This window comes from Canis lupus, chromosome 24, assembly GCF_048164855.1.
Source record: "Canis lupus baileyi chromosome 24, mCanLup2.hap1, whole genome shotgun sequence".
NCBI classification, from domain to species: domain Eukaryota; kingdom Metazoa; phylum Chordata; class Mammalia; order Carnivora; family Canidae; genus Canis; species Canis lupus.
The window spans coordinates 1,844,832-1,859,260 of record NC_132861.1 but is presented as its reverse complement, the minus strand read 5'-3'; the positions used below and the strand labels follow the sequence as shown (position 1 = coordinate 1,859,260).

Below are 14,429 nucleotides of genomic sequence, written 5' to 3'. Positions count from 1 at the left end.
TGGCTCAGCGGTTTAGCACTGCCTTCAGCCCAGGGCCTGATCCTGGAGACCCAGGATGGAGTCCCACATCGGGCTCCCTGCATGGAGCCTGCTTCTCCCTCTGCCTGTGTCTCTGCCTTTCTCTGTCTCTCATGAATAATAAAATCTTTAAAAAAAAAAACAAACAAACAGGAGTGACCATGATTCTCACTCTATTCAGCAAATGTGGGACAACCCCGAAGTCCTCTATCTGTACTCCATTCAGAGAGATCACATGAGACACGTTCTTTTAACATTCTGAAAATGGAAATTTATTACATTTTTTAGTTAAGAAAGAAAGAGATAAGGGACCTCAGTGATTTAAAACCTAGAACAGATTAAAAAAAAAACCTTTATCTTACATGGTTTTTCTGATCTCTCCAAATTAGTCGGTGTGTACTGAGAAGGAGGGTGCCAGCATCAAATTTTATCTAGAAAGAGAAGGTCATCACAAAACATTAATGATGTATATCAATGTGGTTCAGATTGTCTTCCTCATGAATTACACAATAGTAAGTTAATCGTAAAAACATTTGAGAATTAGGCTTACCACAAATTAAGGAGAAACAATGCTACACACTTCATAAGCCATATATGTCTTGTGTGTGTGTATGGTTCAGTAGTTGAGCGTCTGCCTTCGGCTCAGGGCGTGATCCCCGGGATCAAGTCCCGCACACACATATATGTACAGCCTTAATAAAATTATGAAAAAAAATCGCAAACAACCTAGATGTGTAAAAACAGGCTAGTGGTTAAGTCAAGTATGATACACTCATACTGTGGAATCCATACAGACGTTAAAAAAGAATGAGGAAGAACTATATGGACTATCATAGAATTCTACAAGAGTCAGCGGACAAAAGCAAGCAACTTTACAGCATATCACATAGAATGTAATTGGATAGATAATCTCCATATACCCCAAAATACATTGTGAGATATATGCATTCTGATTCAGTTGTTAAAATGTGGAGTGAAGGGGTGAGAATGGGCATTTAGAATTGATGAAATATGGTAAATTCTCCACATAGATTAAGTGAAAAGAAAAAAGCAAGATTCAGAACTTTGTATGCATAGTATTATTACAAATTTGCATTTTAAAAAAGGAAATACAATCTACTTTATACAAATATCTATGCATGATACATATGCACAGTTCTCCAGAATGATGCCCTGGTAGCCTCTAAGGGGTTACTGAGTGACAAAGAGACAAAGGTGAAACGGAGATTTTAACTGTAGACTTTTTGGGCTTTGGGGACTTTTGTCATGGGATCATGTCACCTACTCAAAATAAAAATGTAATAAAGTGTAAAAATTATTTTTAGGGACGCCTGGGTGGCTCAGTAGTTGAGCGTCTGCCTTCGGCTCAGGGCATGATCCCTGGGATCGAGTCCCACATTAGGCTCTCTGCGAGGAGCCTGCTTCTCCCTCTGCCTATGTCTCTGCCTTCTCTCTGTGTCTCTCATGAATGAATGAATGAATGAATGAATGAATAAAATCTTTAAAGAAAAGAAAGCTATCTTTAAAAAATAAAAAATATTTTAAAAAACTATAATACAATCACACACACAAAAAATGCCATCTATGTCTTTAGGACCAAACCCTTAATCCTCATCATTTATTACTATGCATTGAAAATTATATAAAATAAGCAAATTTTAGAGCTGAAACCCAAGAGATAAGATATCAAATCCCTTCATTTGCGTTAAGATCAAGAAATATATTGGAAGCTTCTATTAACTCTAATTACTAGGAAGTAGAATTTGTCCTATGGTAGGACTTACTTGTATCCTTTTCTAAGGAGTAATTAGTTATTTCAAAAGTTAAAAGTTGGTCCCATTTTAAGGCTACCTTGCAAGACAAATTCAGAGAGGGAAGAGAAGGTGCGTGCAAGATGGGTGAAGGGGAGTGAGATTTAAGGGCTTCCAGTTACAGAAGGAATGTCATGGGAACAAAAGGAATATGATCAATGATACCAGATTCACATTAGGACAGGTGGTGGCTACAGTTGTGGTGAACCCAGCATAGTACATAAACCAGTCAAATCGCCCCAAACTAATAGAACATTGTGTGTCAACTACACTCAAAATTTAAAAATCCTTTAATTAAAAGAGAATGACTTCAAAGGAAAGCATTATCACTAGGGTCCAGTTTATCAGAAATAATCCTTTGGAATTTAAAATAATGTGGTTAAAAATAAATAAATAAATAAAAGAATGTGGTTACAAATGTCTATCACATGAATAACCAATTAGAACATTGTTATATTTCATTCTTAAGTAAAAATAATCATAAATTTAATTAAGTATGCAAATTGAGATTTAATATATTACAAGATACTCATGATATTAACAAATTCAAAAGTAGGTTTCAAAGTAGTTTACATAGCATGATTATACACACAGCCACAAACACATAGAGAATGTGCCAAGAGTAACTGTTTATGGGTAGCAGGATTACTATTATTTCAAGTTTCTTCTTTTGGCTTGTCCATATTTAACAACTTTATTATTTGTTTAGTAAAAAAATTTAAAAATTGTTAGAAACATATATAACAATTTCCTGTAATCTGGAGTGTGTATAAATTTTTTGTTAAGTCAAACATACACAGAAATACTGTTTCTGTCAGAAAAACTCTTTGTATAATCGATAAGCAGTACAGTTTTAATATGAATTTTAAAAAAATTTTTTTAAGAGCAAGGTATGACTGTAGTAGCAATATGTTAGTAATCATCAATATGGTTATAAGCTTTAGTGATAAGAGACCTAATGAACTATCTAGTCTAAAAAACTCTGTTAAGAGATCATTCCACAAAACTATTTCAACACCTCAGAGAAAACACTTGATGAATTCCATGTTTTCTACAAAATTGGAAGTAAAGGGGATCCGTGAGTGGCTCAGCGGTTTAGCACCTGCCTTCGGCCCAGGGCATGATCCTGGAGTCCCAGGATTGAGTCCCACATCAGGTTCCCTGCATTGAGCCTGCTTTTCCCTCTGCCTGTGTCTCTGCCTCTCTCTGTGTGTCTCTCATGAATAAATAAATAAAATCTTTAAAAAAATAAAAATAATAATAATAAAAAATCAGAAGTAAAACATACATACTCCTGGCACTTGATTCAGTCTGGCTTCAAATGTTTATAGCAAAACCAAATTAATTGAGCTTTTGAGACTTTAAAAACCTCTTTTTTGTCAATGAGTAAGATTTCCCCTTTACAAAAAACAAATATTTTATCAACTTGAGAGTACATGTTACATTACAGCATAACAGTTCTGATTAAGAAAATGCACTTTCTTTTACCGAAATTCCAGCATAGGGGTGTGAACTTAAAGCTGAAGGCAGAGTATATTCCATTGCTATGTTAATTAACAATGTGCAAACATAAAATGCTGCTGCTTTAAGTCAAGAAATTGTGTAATACTTCCCTTCAGGGATTCCAAGGGATTATGAGCTAAACCTGATAGACAAGTTTAGGCTGGTTTACTCCTGCCACTCAGAGCTAGAATAATTTTAACTACTTAAAGGTTGATCTAATGTAGACATGTGCTGGATAAGCTCTTACCCTGTTTTATTATTTAGCATTTTTCTGTTTTATAACAGAAATTATTATTTTATAATAATACACAGAAAATTTGGGAAAAAATTTAAGTCTAAAAAAGAAAATGAAATCACTCATAATCATACCAGCCAGAGTGTATGTGTATATACCCACACACATATATACATATGCATACATATGTGTGCATGTGTAAATAATGTTTAAATAAAATGAAGTCATCATATTTATAGTTTTATAACTTGCTGTTTTTCAATTGGTGGCCCTTCATTAGCAAGCCCTCATGTTGATTAAGGCCTGTCATATTTAATTAACTAAACCCTTTGGTGGACATTCAGATTGCTCCCAATTTTCTCTCTATGTAATAATGTAGAATATATATATATAAATGCTGAGATGAGCATCCTCATTCATTATATTTTTATGTATCTCTGATTATTTCTCAAGGGTAAATTCCTAAAAGTGAAAGAGCTAGATGAAAGAAAATAGACGTTTTCTAAGTCTCCTGGAATATGCTGCCAACCTAACAACTTTATTATACATTACTAACCTGCTTTCATTTTATTTTTAAATTAGCTGAGGCTATAGAAGCTTCTGTGGATTTAAACAAATGACCTGTCTATGCTGCTTAAGAAAACAACATACTATCCAGCCATAAGGGGCCCATGAAAACTATGCCTGTAGAAACAAGCAAGCACACATTTATTCTCATGAGACACGTGGGTGTTTGGGCAGTGGGAAAAGCAGTACCGTGGTTCCACCCAATACTACGTGTGTGACCTCAGGTCACAGTTTTCTCTCTTTTTTTTTTTTAAGATTTTATTTATTTGTTTATGAGAGACACAGAGAGAGATGCAGACACAGGCAGAGGGAGAAGCAGGCTCCCTGCGGGAAGCCCGATGTGGGACTCGATCCCGGGACCCTGGGATCATGCCCTGAGCCAAAGGCAGGCGCTCAATGGCTGAGCCACCCAGGTCCCCAGCAAGTCACTAAGAGTTATTTTCTCATCCATAAAGTATCTCATATGTCCAGAGAGGATTAAATGAGGTTATATGTAAAGCTCCTGGCACATAGTAGGTGCTCAAATTATTCAAGTCTTTTTTTTTTTTTTTTAATGTATTTTACACCCACAATGAGCCAAAAGATACATGAACAAGTAAGGCACACTTTCTGCCCTCCAGGGGCGTCCACCTGTCTAGTAGACAGCCATATGCACACTTGCCTGAGGAATGTGTTGGGATGCAAAGCCATGAAGGCTAAGTAGACTGGACTGGAATGCCCTAGACCAAGGGAGCCAGTGAAAGATACTGAAAGAGGACTTGATCACATCTGGAGGCTGATAAGAGATTCCCAGAATCTTCAGGTAAAGTCTGGAAGCCTTCCAGCAGATGGAAGAAGCCAGGATATGGAGCTTTCCCCGAGGAATCAGCCGAGCCCTCAGCCACACAGGGGACAGCTCAGCCAGTGACCATTAGATGCAGCTCAGCAGGCTTGTCTGAATTCTGCTTCAATTTCAGGACACCTGCATCCCTCCCTCACTACCCTCAGCTTTTACCACAGTTAAGAATTCTTCAGTAGGGCAGCCCCGGTGGCGGTGGCGCAGCGGTTTAGCGCCGCCTGCAGCCCAGGGCGTGATCCTGGAGACCCTGGATGGAGTCCCACGTCAGGCTCTCTGTAATGGTGCCTGCTTCTCCCTCTGCCTGTGTCTCTCTCTGTGTGTGTGTGTGTGTGTGTGTGTGTGTGTGTGTGTCTGTGAATAAATAAAAAAAGAAAGAATTCTTCAGTAGATCAAAGTGTCTTAACTAAATTTTTCCCAATACCTTTTGATTAATCCTCTGATAACTACATCTACTTGTCCGCTAAAAGTAGTGTGGGATCCCGCAGAAGTGTGACTTCCAGCAGGGGATTGTCTTTAGGGAGTCTTTGAAGGCCAATCTATGATTCTCAGCATTCAATTCTGAGAGGGAGGCATAATCAAACCAGCTGAAAGAGGGGAATTTGATTATGCTTCCCATTTACAAAAGTTCGAAGGTGTTTGAAATGTTCAAACATTTAGCTTGTCAGAAAAACGTTTAGCTAGTCACTCCGACCAAAAGATGCAAACCTAATTTGAGGTCAAGTTCATAAAAGTGCTGAGGCAGGAAATGGAGTAAATCTAAGCAAGTTATTTTAAGAAAAAGACCTTGTCTTGGTCATGGAGGCAACAGGGTACACGGAAAATACCCTCAGGGAGGCAGAACACCTGGGTCCTATGTCACATCAACTGTGCCCCTAGATAGCTGGGTGACCCCTGTCCTCCGTGACCTAGGAGGAAGGAAGTCTCAAGCTTCTGCAGGCACCGACCAGGAAAAGCTATGCCTCAAGGAACAAACGCAAAAGTACAGAGACAAGTTTCATTAACAAACCCATGAAGAAGAGATAGCAAGTGAAAACTTCTGGAAACTAAAAATGCTGGTGAACAAGCGGGTTTTTAGCATTCTTCTGATTCCAACTTAAACGTTTCACCCAGAAGGGGTTAGTAGTTTTCCCACAGCCCTCCAGCGGTCTCAACGGCTGACTCGCCTCAGGCTCGTGCGCTCCTTCCTGGCCGACCCAAGCCCCCCTCGGCGTGCACAGAACCCAACTCCTTCCCTGGAGGCCTGCGGACCACTGGCCCCGAGGAGCGAAGGGCCAGACTCTTCCAGGAGGTAAGGCCTGACTGCTTTGGAGAACAGCTGCGGCCAATGCCCGCCGGTCTGTTCAGGGCCAGGTCCACCTCGCACCAACCGCCAGGGCACCTGCTTCTCCTGCACGGGGCACCTCCCTGCTTCCCCCTCCCCCTGGCTTCGCCGGGACGCTGAGGAGGGTCCTTGGGACCTCGGCCCCCGGTCTTCGGGGCCTCCCGCCCCGCCCCGGCCCGGCCCGAGCCTCGGGGGCGCGCATCTGCCCGCGGGGCGCGGCCTCAGCTGAGGGAGGCGGCTCCGCGCGGTCGCTGGTCGCGGTGGGTCGAGTCCGCCCCGCGCACTCCCGAGCGCCTCCGCCGGCCAGCGCGTCCCCTCCCTGCGGTGCCTGGAGGACGAGCACGACCTACCACATCGCTTCCCTCACAAAACGAACGCTCGACTCCCTTCCAAAGTCATTCCAGAAAAAAAAAAAAAAAAAGAAGGCGAGGGTGCGGGGCGGGGGAAGAGCCTCAAGAAAGGCGTCCCGGTGAGACCCGGACACGCTTCTCGGAAACCCCCGCAGGGCGCGCCCGCCGCACCCCGGGTCACGGCGGTGTCACTGGGGGGGAGGGGGGCGCGGCCCGCCGTCCCCACGCCCGACCCCGGGCCCGAGGCGCAGGCACCCGGCCGCAGGTCCGCCGTCGCCGCCGCTCCCGAGCCCCGCGGGGTGGGGACCGTGCGCCGGATGGAGGCCCAACGGGCGGCCAGGCCGTGCGCCGTGCGGAGCCCGCCCCCTACCTTCTCCTCGCCGTCGTAGATGCGCACCCCGCGCTGCTGGATCACCAGGGTCTCGTTAATCTCCAGGAGGCCGCTGGTCCACACGAAACGGTCCATGGCAGCCGCCCGGCCGGCCTCGCCGCTCGCCCGCGCGGGCGCTCCGGGGCGGCGAGCCGAGCGCCGCGCAGCCTGCGGCACCCCCTGGCGGCCGGCGGGCGGCGGGGCGGAGGCCGGGCGGGGAGGCGGCCCAGGACCCGGGGGCCTGCGGGGAGCGCCACCTGGCGGGCGGGCGGCCTGGGGCTCGGCGGGAGCGTCCACCCGTCCTTTGTCCAACTTGGGCTCGGATCCGCAGCCTGAAGCTTACGGGTTGAGGGCGGCGGGGACTTTGGGGGCCGCCGGGCCACAGCCTGGACCTCCTTACTGAGCATTATTCCTGCACAGGTGTGCCGTTTCCTTGTCGATGCCCAGCGTGTCGCCACGTTCATTAAAGGTTGTAGCTATTGACACTGTGACTTTTCTTTTCAATTAAAGTTTTATCGTTGTTTTTTATACAGCTGCAATCAATATGAAAGCACATGGGTGGCTCAGTAGTTTACCGTCCGCCTTCCGCTCAGGGCGTGATCCCGGGGTACTGGGATCAAGTCCCACATCGGACTCCCCTCAGAGACCCTACTTCTCGCGCCGCCTCTGCCTCTGTCTCTGCCTTTCTGTGTCTCTCATGAATAAACAAAATCTTTTAAAAAAAGTATTATCTTGTGCCCCTCTTTCTTCCCCATTAAGATCATTGTCGTTTAAACATTTTCAATATCAACACGGACCTCATGAATTTACTATACAGATCTTCCATAATTTTTCTGTGCCACAAACTGGTCCATGGATGCTGCTACCACCTGCTGGGCTTCTGTCACTGCCTCTCTCATTTACACAGTTTACATTATAAATGGAACACCTATAGTAGTACTTGTACAACTGATATATTTTTGGGCCTTTAAGGATTATTTTCTTGGAGTGTCTTCCCAAAATAGAATTACTGCTTTAAAGAGTTTGCACACATTTTAGGCAGCTTGCTACATATTGGGAACTTAACAAGGATGCAGTGCCACCTGCAGATTGATCTTTTTCCAAGGCCAAATAGTTGTGTCTATATTAGACATTATCATTTTTGTTATTTTTGCTACTTGACAGAGATTTTATTTTTTGATTCATTTACTGATGAGGCTATTTCTCAATACTTTTTAATCAAAAGAAAAAAATTTTTTAAAGTAGCCCCAACATGGGGCTTTAACTCACAACCCTGTGATTAAAAGTCAGATGCTCTAGCAACAGAGCCATCCAGGTGCCCCAGTCAAAGGAAAATCTTGTCCCGAATAATGCCTAACACTCTGTGAGGTTGGACAGCCTCCATTAAGAGGATAAGATTATTAATTTAGACCAGATTAACACAAGTAAGGAGAAGAAAAGGCACAGCAAAGAAGACAGAGAAGGAGCACTAGTGAGATAGGACAACCAGGAGAGAATGGTGTCCTGGAAGCTAAGAAAACCCGGTATATCAGGGAGAAGGAAAAAGCCGGTGTAAAATTCTGCCCACGGGTCAAGTCCATGGGACTGAATATGGCTCACTGCTTTTACCACGTGGAGTTATTTGGCAGCCTTGACAAGAGTGCCTGCAATTGGGGGGGCGGGGTTGGGGGGACTGGGGGGCGGGACAAGTCTGAATGGAGCAGTTTTAAAAGAGAAAGAGAGGAATTGTAGGTAGGGAACATAGACAACTCCTTTGAGAACTTTGCTGCAAAGGAGACCAAAGAAATAGGCTGGTAACAGGAAGGGGAAGTGAGGTCAACAGGGAGTTTGGGTTGCTTGTTGATTTGTTTTCCAGGTGGAAAAAAAAATAGTATGTTTGAGTACTGATAGCAGTGAGAGTGAGGGGAGACCTGCTTGAGTGATGTCCTTGAGAAGCTGAGAGAATGCACAAGAGAGGGTCAGAGATGTGGCTATTATCAGAGGAGAGCAGAGTATGTGAGGCAGATGAATTTTTGTGATGGGAATCTGCAAACATTCTCTGGAACTGCTTTGGTTTTCTCAGAGGAGGAAGCAAGACTAGAAGAAGAGAGAGGTGTGAGGAGTTATGAACACACTAGGATACTGATTGCCTGGCCTGCTTGAAGTTTCCCGATGTGTAATTTTTTAAAAAATTTTATTTATTCATGGAAGACACAAGCGGCAGAGACAGAGGCAGAGGGAGAAGCAGGCTCCCTATGGGGAGCCCCATGCAGGACTCAATCCCTGGACCCCGGGGTTACACCCTGGGCCAAAGGCAGACGCTCAACCACTGGGCCATCCAGGCGCCACCACCGCCCCCCCACCCCCACATGCAATTAAAGTGAAGTCAGAGGAGCAATATCCAGCCCCATTCAGAGGCAAAACCAAATTGGAGAGTAGGAAAGCTATGGATTTAATTAGGCACGTAGTTTTGCCTGGTCATGGATTGGGAAGGGAAGGGTCTAAGCAAGTCCAACACTAGACTACCTCTGCCTTTGTAAGTGATCTGTTCTGTCTGCCTGGAACCTATAAGATTTTCTCATTATCCTTGAAGTTCAGAAATTCTATCAGGTCAGAGATTCTGGGTGTATATCCCTCCTCATTTTCCTGCCTGTGACATAATGACGCTTTTCAATTTGAAGACTCGAGTTGCTGTCTTCTTCAGAAAGATATTCTTCTATTATTATTTTGATTATTATTTCTGGTCTATGTGTTGTTTGGGTTTTTTTTTTTTTTTGCCCCTTTGGGACCTTTGATTATTTATTTTAAGCCCGTCATAACTGTCTCCCATGACCCCTACTTTTTCTCCTACCATATTCATTTCTATATATTGGGGGGCTGAATTTGTGTTTTTCACAGTGACCATTCACTTTTCCAAGTCTTCTGTTGAATTTTTAAATTGGGAATTCTTTTAAGTTCTAGAATAATTTATTTTATTTTCTTTAAAAGATTTTATTTATTCATGAGAGACAGAGAGAGAAACAGAGACACAGGCAGAGGGAGAAGCAGCCTCCTTGTGGGGAGCCTGAGGTGGGACTTGATCCCAGGACCCCGGGATCACGCCCTGAGCCAAAGGAAGATGTTCAAGCACTGAGCCACCTAAGCATCCCTAGAATAATGTTTTAGTTCCAGAAACACCTGAGTGACTGTTCCAATGACATCTACGTAGAGTTCTCATTTTATTTTTTATTTTTTAAAGATTTTTATTTATTTATTCATGAGAGACACAGAGAGAGAGAGAGAGAGGCAGAGACACAGGCAGAGGGAGAAGCGGGCTCCATGCAAGGAGCCTGATGTGGGACTCGATCCTGGGTCTCCAGGATCACACCCTGGGCTGCAGGCGGCGCTAAACTGCTGCGCCACTGGGGCTGCCCTCATTTTATTTTTAATAAAGTTTTCTTCTATGACATCCCTGAGTACACCCTCCACAGAGGTGCCCTATTCTAATTTCTCTTGTTCCTTCTGCTTTAAGCCACTGTCTCCTTAAGTGTCTTATAGTCACTTTTGCCTTTCAGTATCCGTGTACGTGAAATCTCACAGTGCCTATGTAAGGCTGCCTATTAAAATCTCACAAGGACCCGTAGGCAAGGAGGTAAGTTGAGAACATCTCTTCTGAGTCACTTCAAGACAGGGCTCTTGGTTCTCACTCTACTCACTCATTCAATAAGTATTCAAAAAATATTTATTGGATATTTATTGAACAGGCACTGTTCAACTCCTCCATGATGCTGCTGGCAAGAGAAGCTGCTGGTTTGCTTTTCCACCAAATTGCACAAGGGTTCCTTTTTCTCCACATCCTCACAAACACTTATTTTTTCTCATCTTTTTTAACTTAGCCATTCTGAAAGGTATAAAGTGATATCTCATGTGGTCTTAATTTGCAGTTCCCTAATGTTTAGTGATGTTGAGCATCTTCTCATGTATCTGTTGGCCATCTGCATGTCTTCTTTGGAAAAATGTCAATTTAGGTCCTCTGCCCATTTTAATTGGATTGTTTGGTTTTGAGGGGTTGAGTTCTATAAGTTCTTTACATATGTTGAATATTAACCCCTTAATGGCTGTATCCTTTGCAAATATGTTCTCCCATTCAGTAGGTTGCCTTTTAGTGCTGTTGTTGGTTTACTTTGCTGTCCAAAAACTTTTTATTTTGGTAAAATAAAGCAGTATGTTTTTAAAAATCCAAAATTAATTCCAAAAAATCCATGATAAATAAAATATCATTTTAAATAAAGACAAGATCAACAAGCCAGAATTAGGCCAAGGTGAATGAGACCAGGCCATGTGTGTGAGGCCACTTACCTCACTCTTGTCCCAGTCTTTCAAGTACCAAAGCTGCATGCCTGCCCATGTGGCAGAAGAGTGGAGGGAAGTCTCTCCTTCCCTCTCTACTCTCAGGGCTCTGCATTTCCCCTAATCATGGAGTCACTGATCTGTAGCACAGGTTCTATAAGAAAGAGAAGACTCTTTCCAATGAACAGAAACCATCTTTTCTCCACTGAATTAAATTGCCACCTTTGGGATCCCTGGGTGGCGCAGCGGTTTGGCGCCTGCCTTTGGCCCAGGGCGCGATCCTGGAGACCCGGGATCGAATCCCACGTCGGGCTTCCGATGCATGGAGCCTGCTTCTCTCTCTGCCTGTGTCTCTGCCCCTCTCTCTCTCTCTCTGTGACTATCATGAATAAATAAATAAAATCTTTAAAAAAATAAAAAAATAAAAAAATAAATTGCCACCTTTATCATGTTCTAAAATCCTTGTGTATTCTGGTCTATTTCTGACCCTTCTCTTGGTATTTTTGTATTTTTCATTTAATATCCTGAAAATATCTCAAAGTACTAAACATTATTTGACATTTTAATCATGGTAATATATCATTACATGTGATCATTTACTGTCATTCCCTGATTTTTTAGTATTAGATTATTTATGATTTTTTTTTGTCTTTTCTCCTATTGAAACTAACTAATATCATGTAAGCTAAGTGTCCTAGTCTGATGGAGAATTGTGCAGACCTTGCAATGGTCCAAATTCTTGGACCTTGCGATGATTGATATGGTGGGCATTATGGATATGAAAAGAAGGAATGCTTTTTGTCCTTGAGGTGCCCACAATTTGAAGCCTGACATATGACAGCTGCTAGGATAGACACTTGTACAAGGGTTTTCTCTTTCCAGGCTGGGCAAGGAGAAAGGCCATGTGTCTCAGACATATCAAGATATGAGAATGGAGTAGGCCAGAGTACCTGCCTGATAAATCATCAAAGAATGAGAACAGGGCATCTTTATTAGTTAGAGTTCTCCAGAGAAAGAAACAGAATAAAGAATTAGCTTGTGCTATTATGGATGGATGCTGGCAAGTCCAAAATCTGCAAGACTGGCAGGCAGGCTGGAGACCCAGGAGAGCTAAGGCTATAGTTCAAGTCCAAAGGCCATCAGGCCATTGATCTGGAGAACTAAGAAGAGCAGATGTTCCACTTTGAGTCTGAAAGCCATCTGTTGCAGAATTTTTCTTGCTAGGAGTGGGGAGAGTCAGCTTTTTGTTCTGTCCAGGCCTTCAACTGATTGGATGAGGCCCACCCACATTATAAGGGACAATCTGCTGTACTCAGAGTCTGCCAATTTAAATGTCAACTTCAGGGATGCCTGGGTGGCTCAGCAGTTGAGCATCTGCCTTTGGCTCAGGTCAAGATCCCAGGGTCTTGGGATCGAGTCCGACATTGGGCTCCCCACAGGGAGCCTGCTTCTGTCTATGTCTCTGCCTCTCTGTGTCTCTCATGTATAAATAAATAAAATCTTAAAAAAAATAATGTCAACTCACCCAAAACACCATCACAGAAACATCCTGAATAATATCTGACAAAATATCTGGGCACTCTGTGATCCACTCAGGTTGATATATAAGATTAACCATCATAGCATCTAACTAAAAGATGTTGAAATCCAATGAACAGGGCTGTCAGTTCCTAGATCCCTGACTTAGGAGAAGTCTCCAAAGATGAGAGTCAAGGAGAAAGAAAACTCAGAAGCCAGAAGGGCCAAGAAAAAGATCCTCTTTCACTCAGAATGCAACAATCAAGATTAAAACTATCCACCACAGGGATCCCTGGGTGGCGCAGCGGTTTGGCGCCTGCCTTTGGCCCAGGGCGCGATCCTGGAGACCCAGGATCGAATCCCACATCGGGCTCCCGGTGCATGGAGCCTGCTTCTCCCTCTGCCTGTGTCTCTGCCTCTCTCTCTCTCTATCATAAATAAATAAAAATTAAAAAAAAAAACAGATAAGGAAACTAAGGGATTGTATTTCCTAACCTGGATCGAGAAGCTCCCAGTTTCCATTAAAAAAAAAAAAAAAAAAAAACTATCCACCACAGTCAGCTCCCTAAGAAGATCAGAGATAATAAAAGTATACATGGTTGGGTTCCATGACCTGGTATTCCACTACATGTAGGGAAAATAGTACAGGATCCCCTGTTTCATGTGAACTGTGGGAGAACATCCTAGAATGCAATTTCATGACCAAAGCCACACACGGACACACACACACACACACACCAGGTTATAAACCTTTTGAGTTAAGTATCTTATACAGCATAGCTCATAAACCTTGAGACCAAAACCAGAGTAAAGATATGAGAAGAAAGCTAGAGACAGAAGAAAAGCTTGATATGTGAGTTTTGTTTTTCTGCCAGCATTATGTTCCCCTTCTAAATACGACTTTTTTTTTTTTAAGGATTTTATTTATTTATTCATGAGAGATACAGAGAGAGAGAGAGAGAGAGAGAGAGAGGCAGAAACATAGACAGAGGGAGAAGCAGGCTCCATGCACCAGGAGCCCGACGTGGGACTCGGCCCCGGGTCTCCAGAATCGCACCCTGGGCCAAAGGCAGGCGCCAAACTGCTGCGCCACCCAGGGATCCCTGTTTTATTTTTAAATTGAAGTAAAATTGGTATGTAATATATGCTTTAGGTGTATAACATTATATAAAATCTGTATTCATTACAAAGTGATCACCTCTGAAAGTCTAGTTATCATCCACCACCATACATTTGACACCCTTCGTCCATTTGATCCCTCCCAACCCTCTGCCCTCTGGTAACCACCAATCTATTCTTTGTGTCTATAAGTTTTTCTTTTCTTTTCTCATTTGTTTTGTTTTCTTTTTAGATTCCACATATGAGTGAAGTCATTTTTTTTTTTTTTGTCTTTCTCCTCCTGACTCACTTCACTAAACATAACACCCTCAAGTTCATCCATTCATGTTTTTGCAAATAGCTAAATTGCAATCCTTTATATAGCTTACTAGCATTCCACTGGGGTGTGTGTGTGTGTACACAATGCTGCTTTATTCATTTGTCTATCAATGGGCACTTAGGTTGCTCCCATATCTTGGCTATTGTAAACAA

The 14,429-nt window shown here is 43.1% G+C and overlaps 2 protein-coding genes across 18 annotated transcripts in view; one reads left to right on the top strand and one right to left on the bottom strand.

The window, feature by feature from the left end:
- The window catches only part of CKAP2 (cytoskeleton associated protein 2), a 55,648-nt gene that overhangs the window by 17,897 nt on the left and 23,322 nt on the right, over nucleotides 1-14,429 (top strand). The window contains exons 1-2 of one of the 5 annotated variants that reach the window (XM_072797211.1): nucleotides 5,912-6,260; nucleotides 10,547-10,623. The exons of 2 other annotated variants lie outside the window; for them this stretch is intronic. The gene's annotated coding sequence lies outside the window, so the exon portion shown is untranslated. Of the gene's footprint in view, nucleotides 1-5,911; nucleotides 6,261-10,546; nucleotides 10,624-14,429 lie in introns of those variants that run through there. 2 more of the 5 variants (XM_072797214.1, XM_072797210.1) reach the window with 2 other exon arrangements.
- Nucleotides 1-14,429, bottom strand: part of VPS36 (vacuolar protein sorting 36 homolog) — a 44,228-nt gene that overhangs the window by 22,497 nt on the left and 7,302 nt on the right. For 2 of the 13 annotated variants that reach the window (XM_072797220.1, XM_072797219.1), the window contains exons 1-2: nucleotides 7,014-7,177; nucleotides 381-449 (exon numbers count right to left, since the gene is read on the bottom strand). In XM_072797220.1, coding sequence (XP_072653321.1) covers nucleotides 381-449; nucleotides 7,014-7,109 — 165 coding nt within the window. In that variant the 5' untranslated portion in view covers nucleotides 7,110-7,177. Of the gene's footprint in view, nucleotides 1-190; nucleotides 277-380; nucleotides 450-5,978; nucleotides 6,089-6,135; nucleotides 6,420-6,643; nucleotides 6,757-7,013; nucleotides 7,179-14,429 lie in introns of those variants that run through there. The other 11 variants (XM_072797226.1, XM_072797229.1, XM_072797228.1 and 8 more) reach the window with 11 other exon arrangements.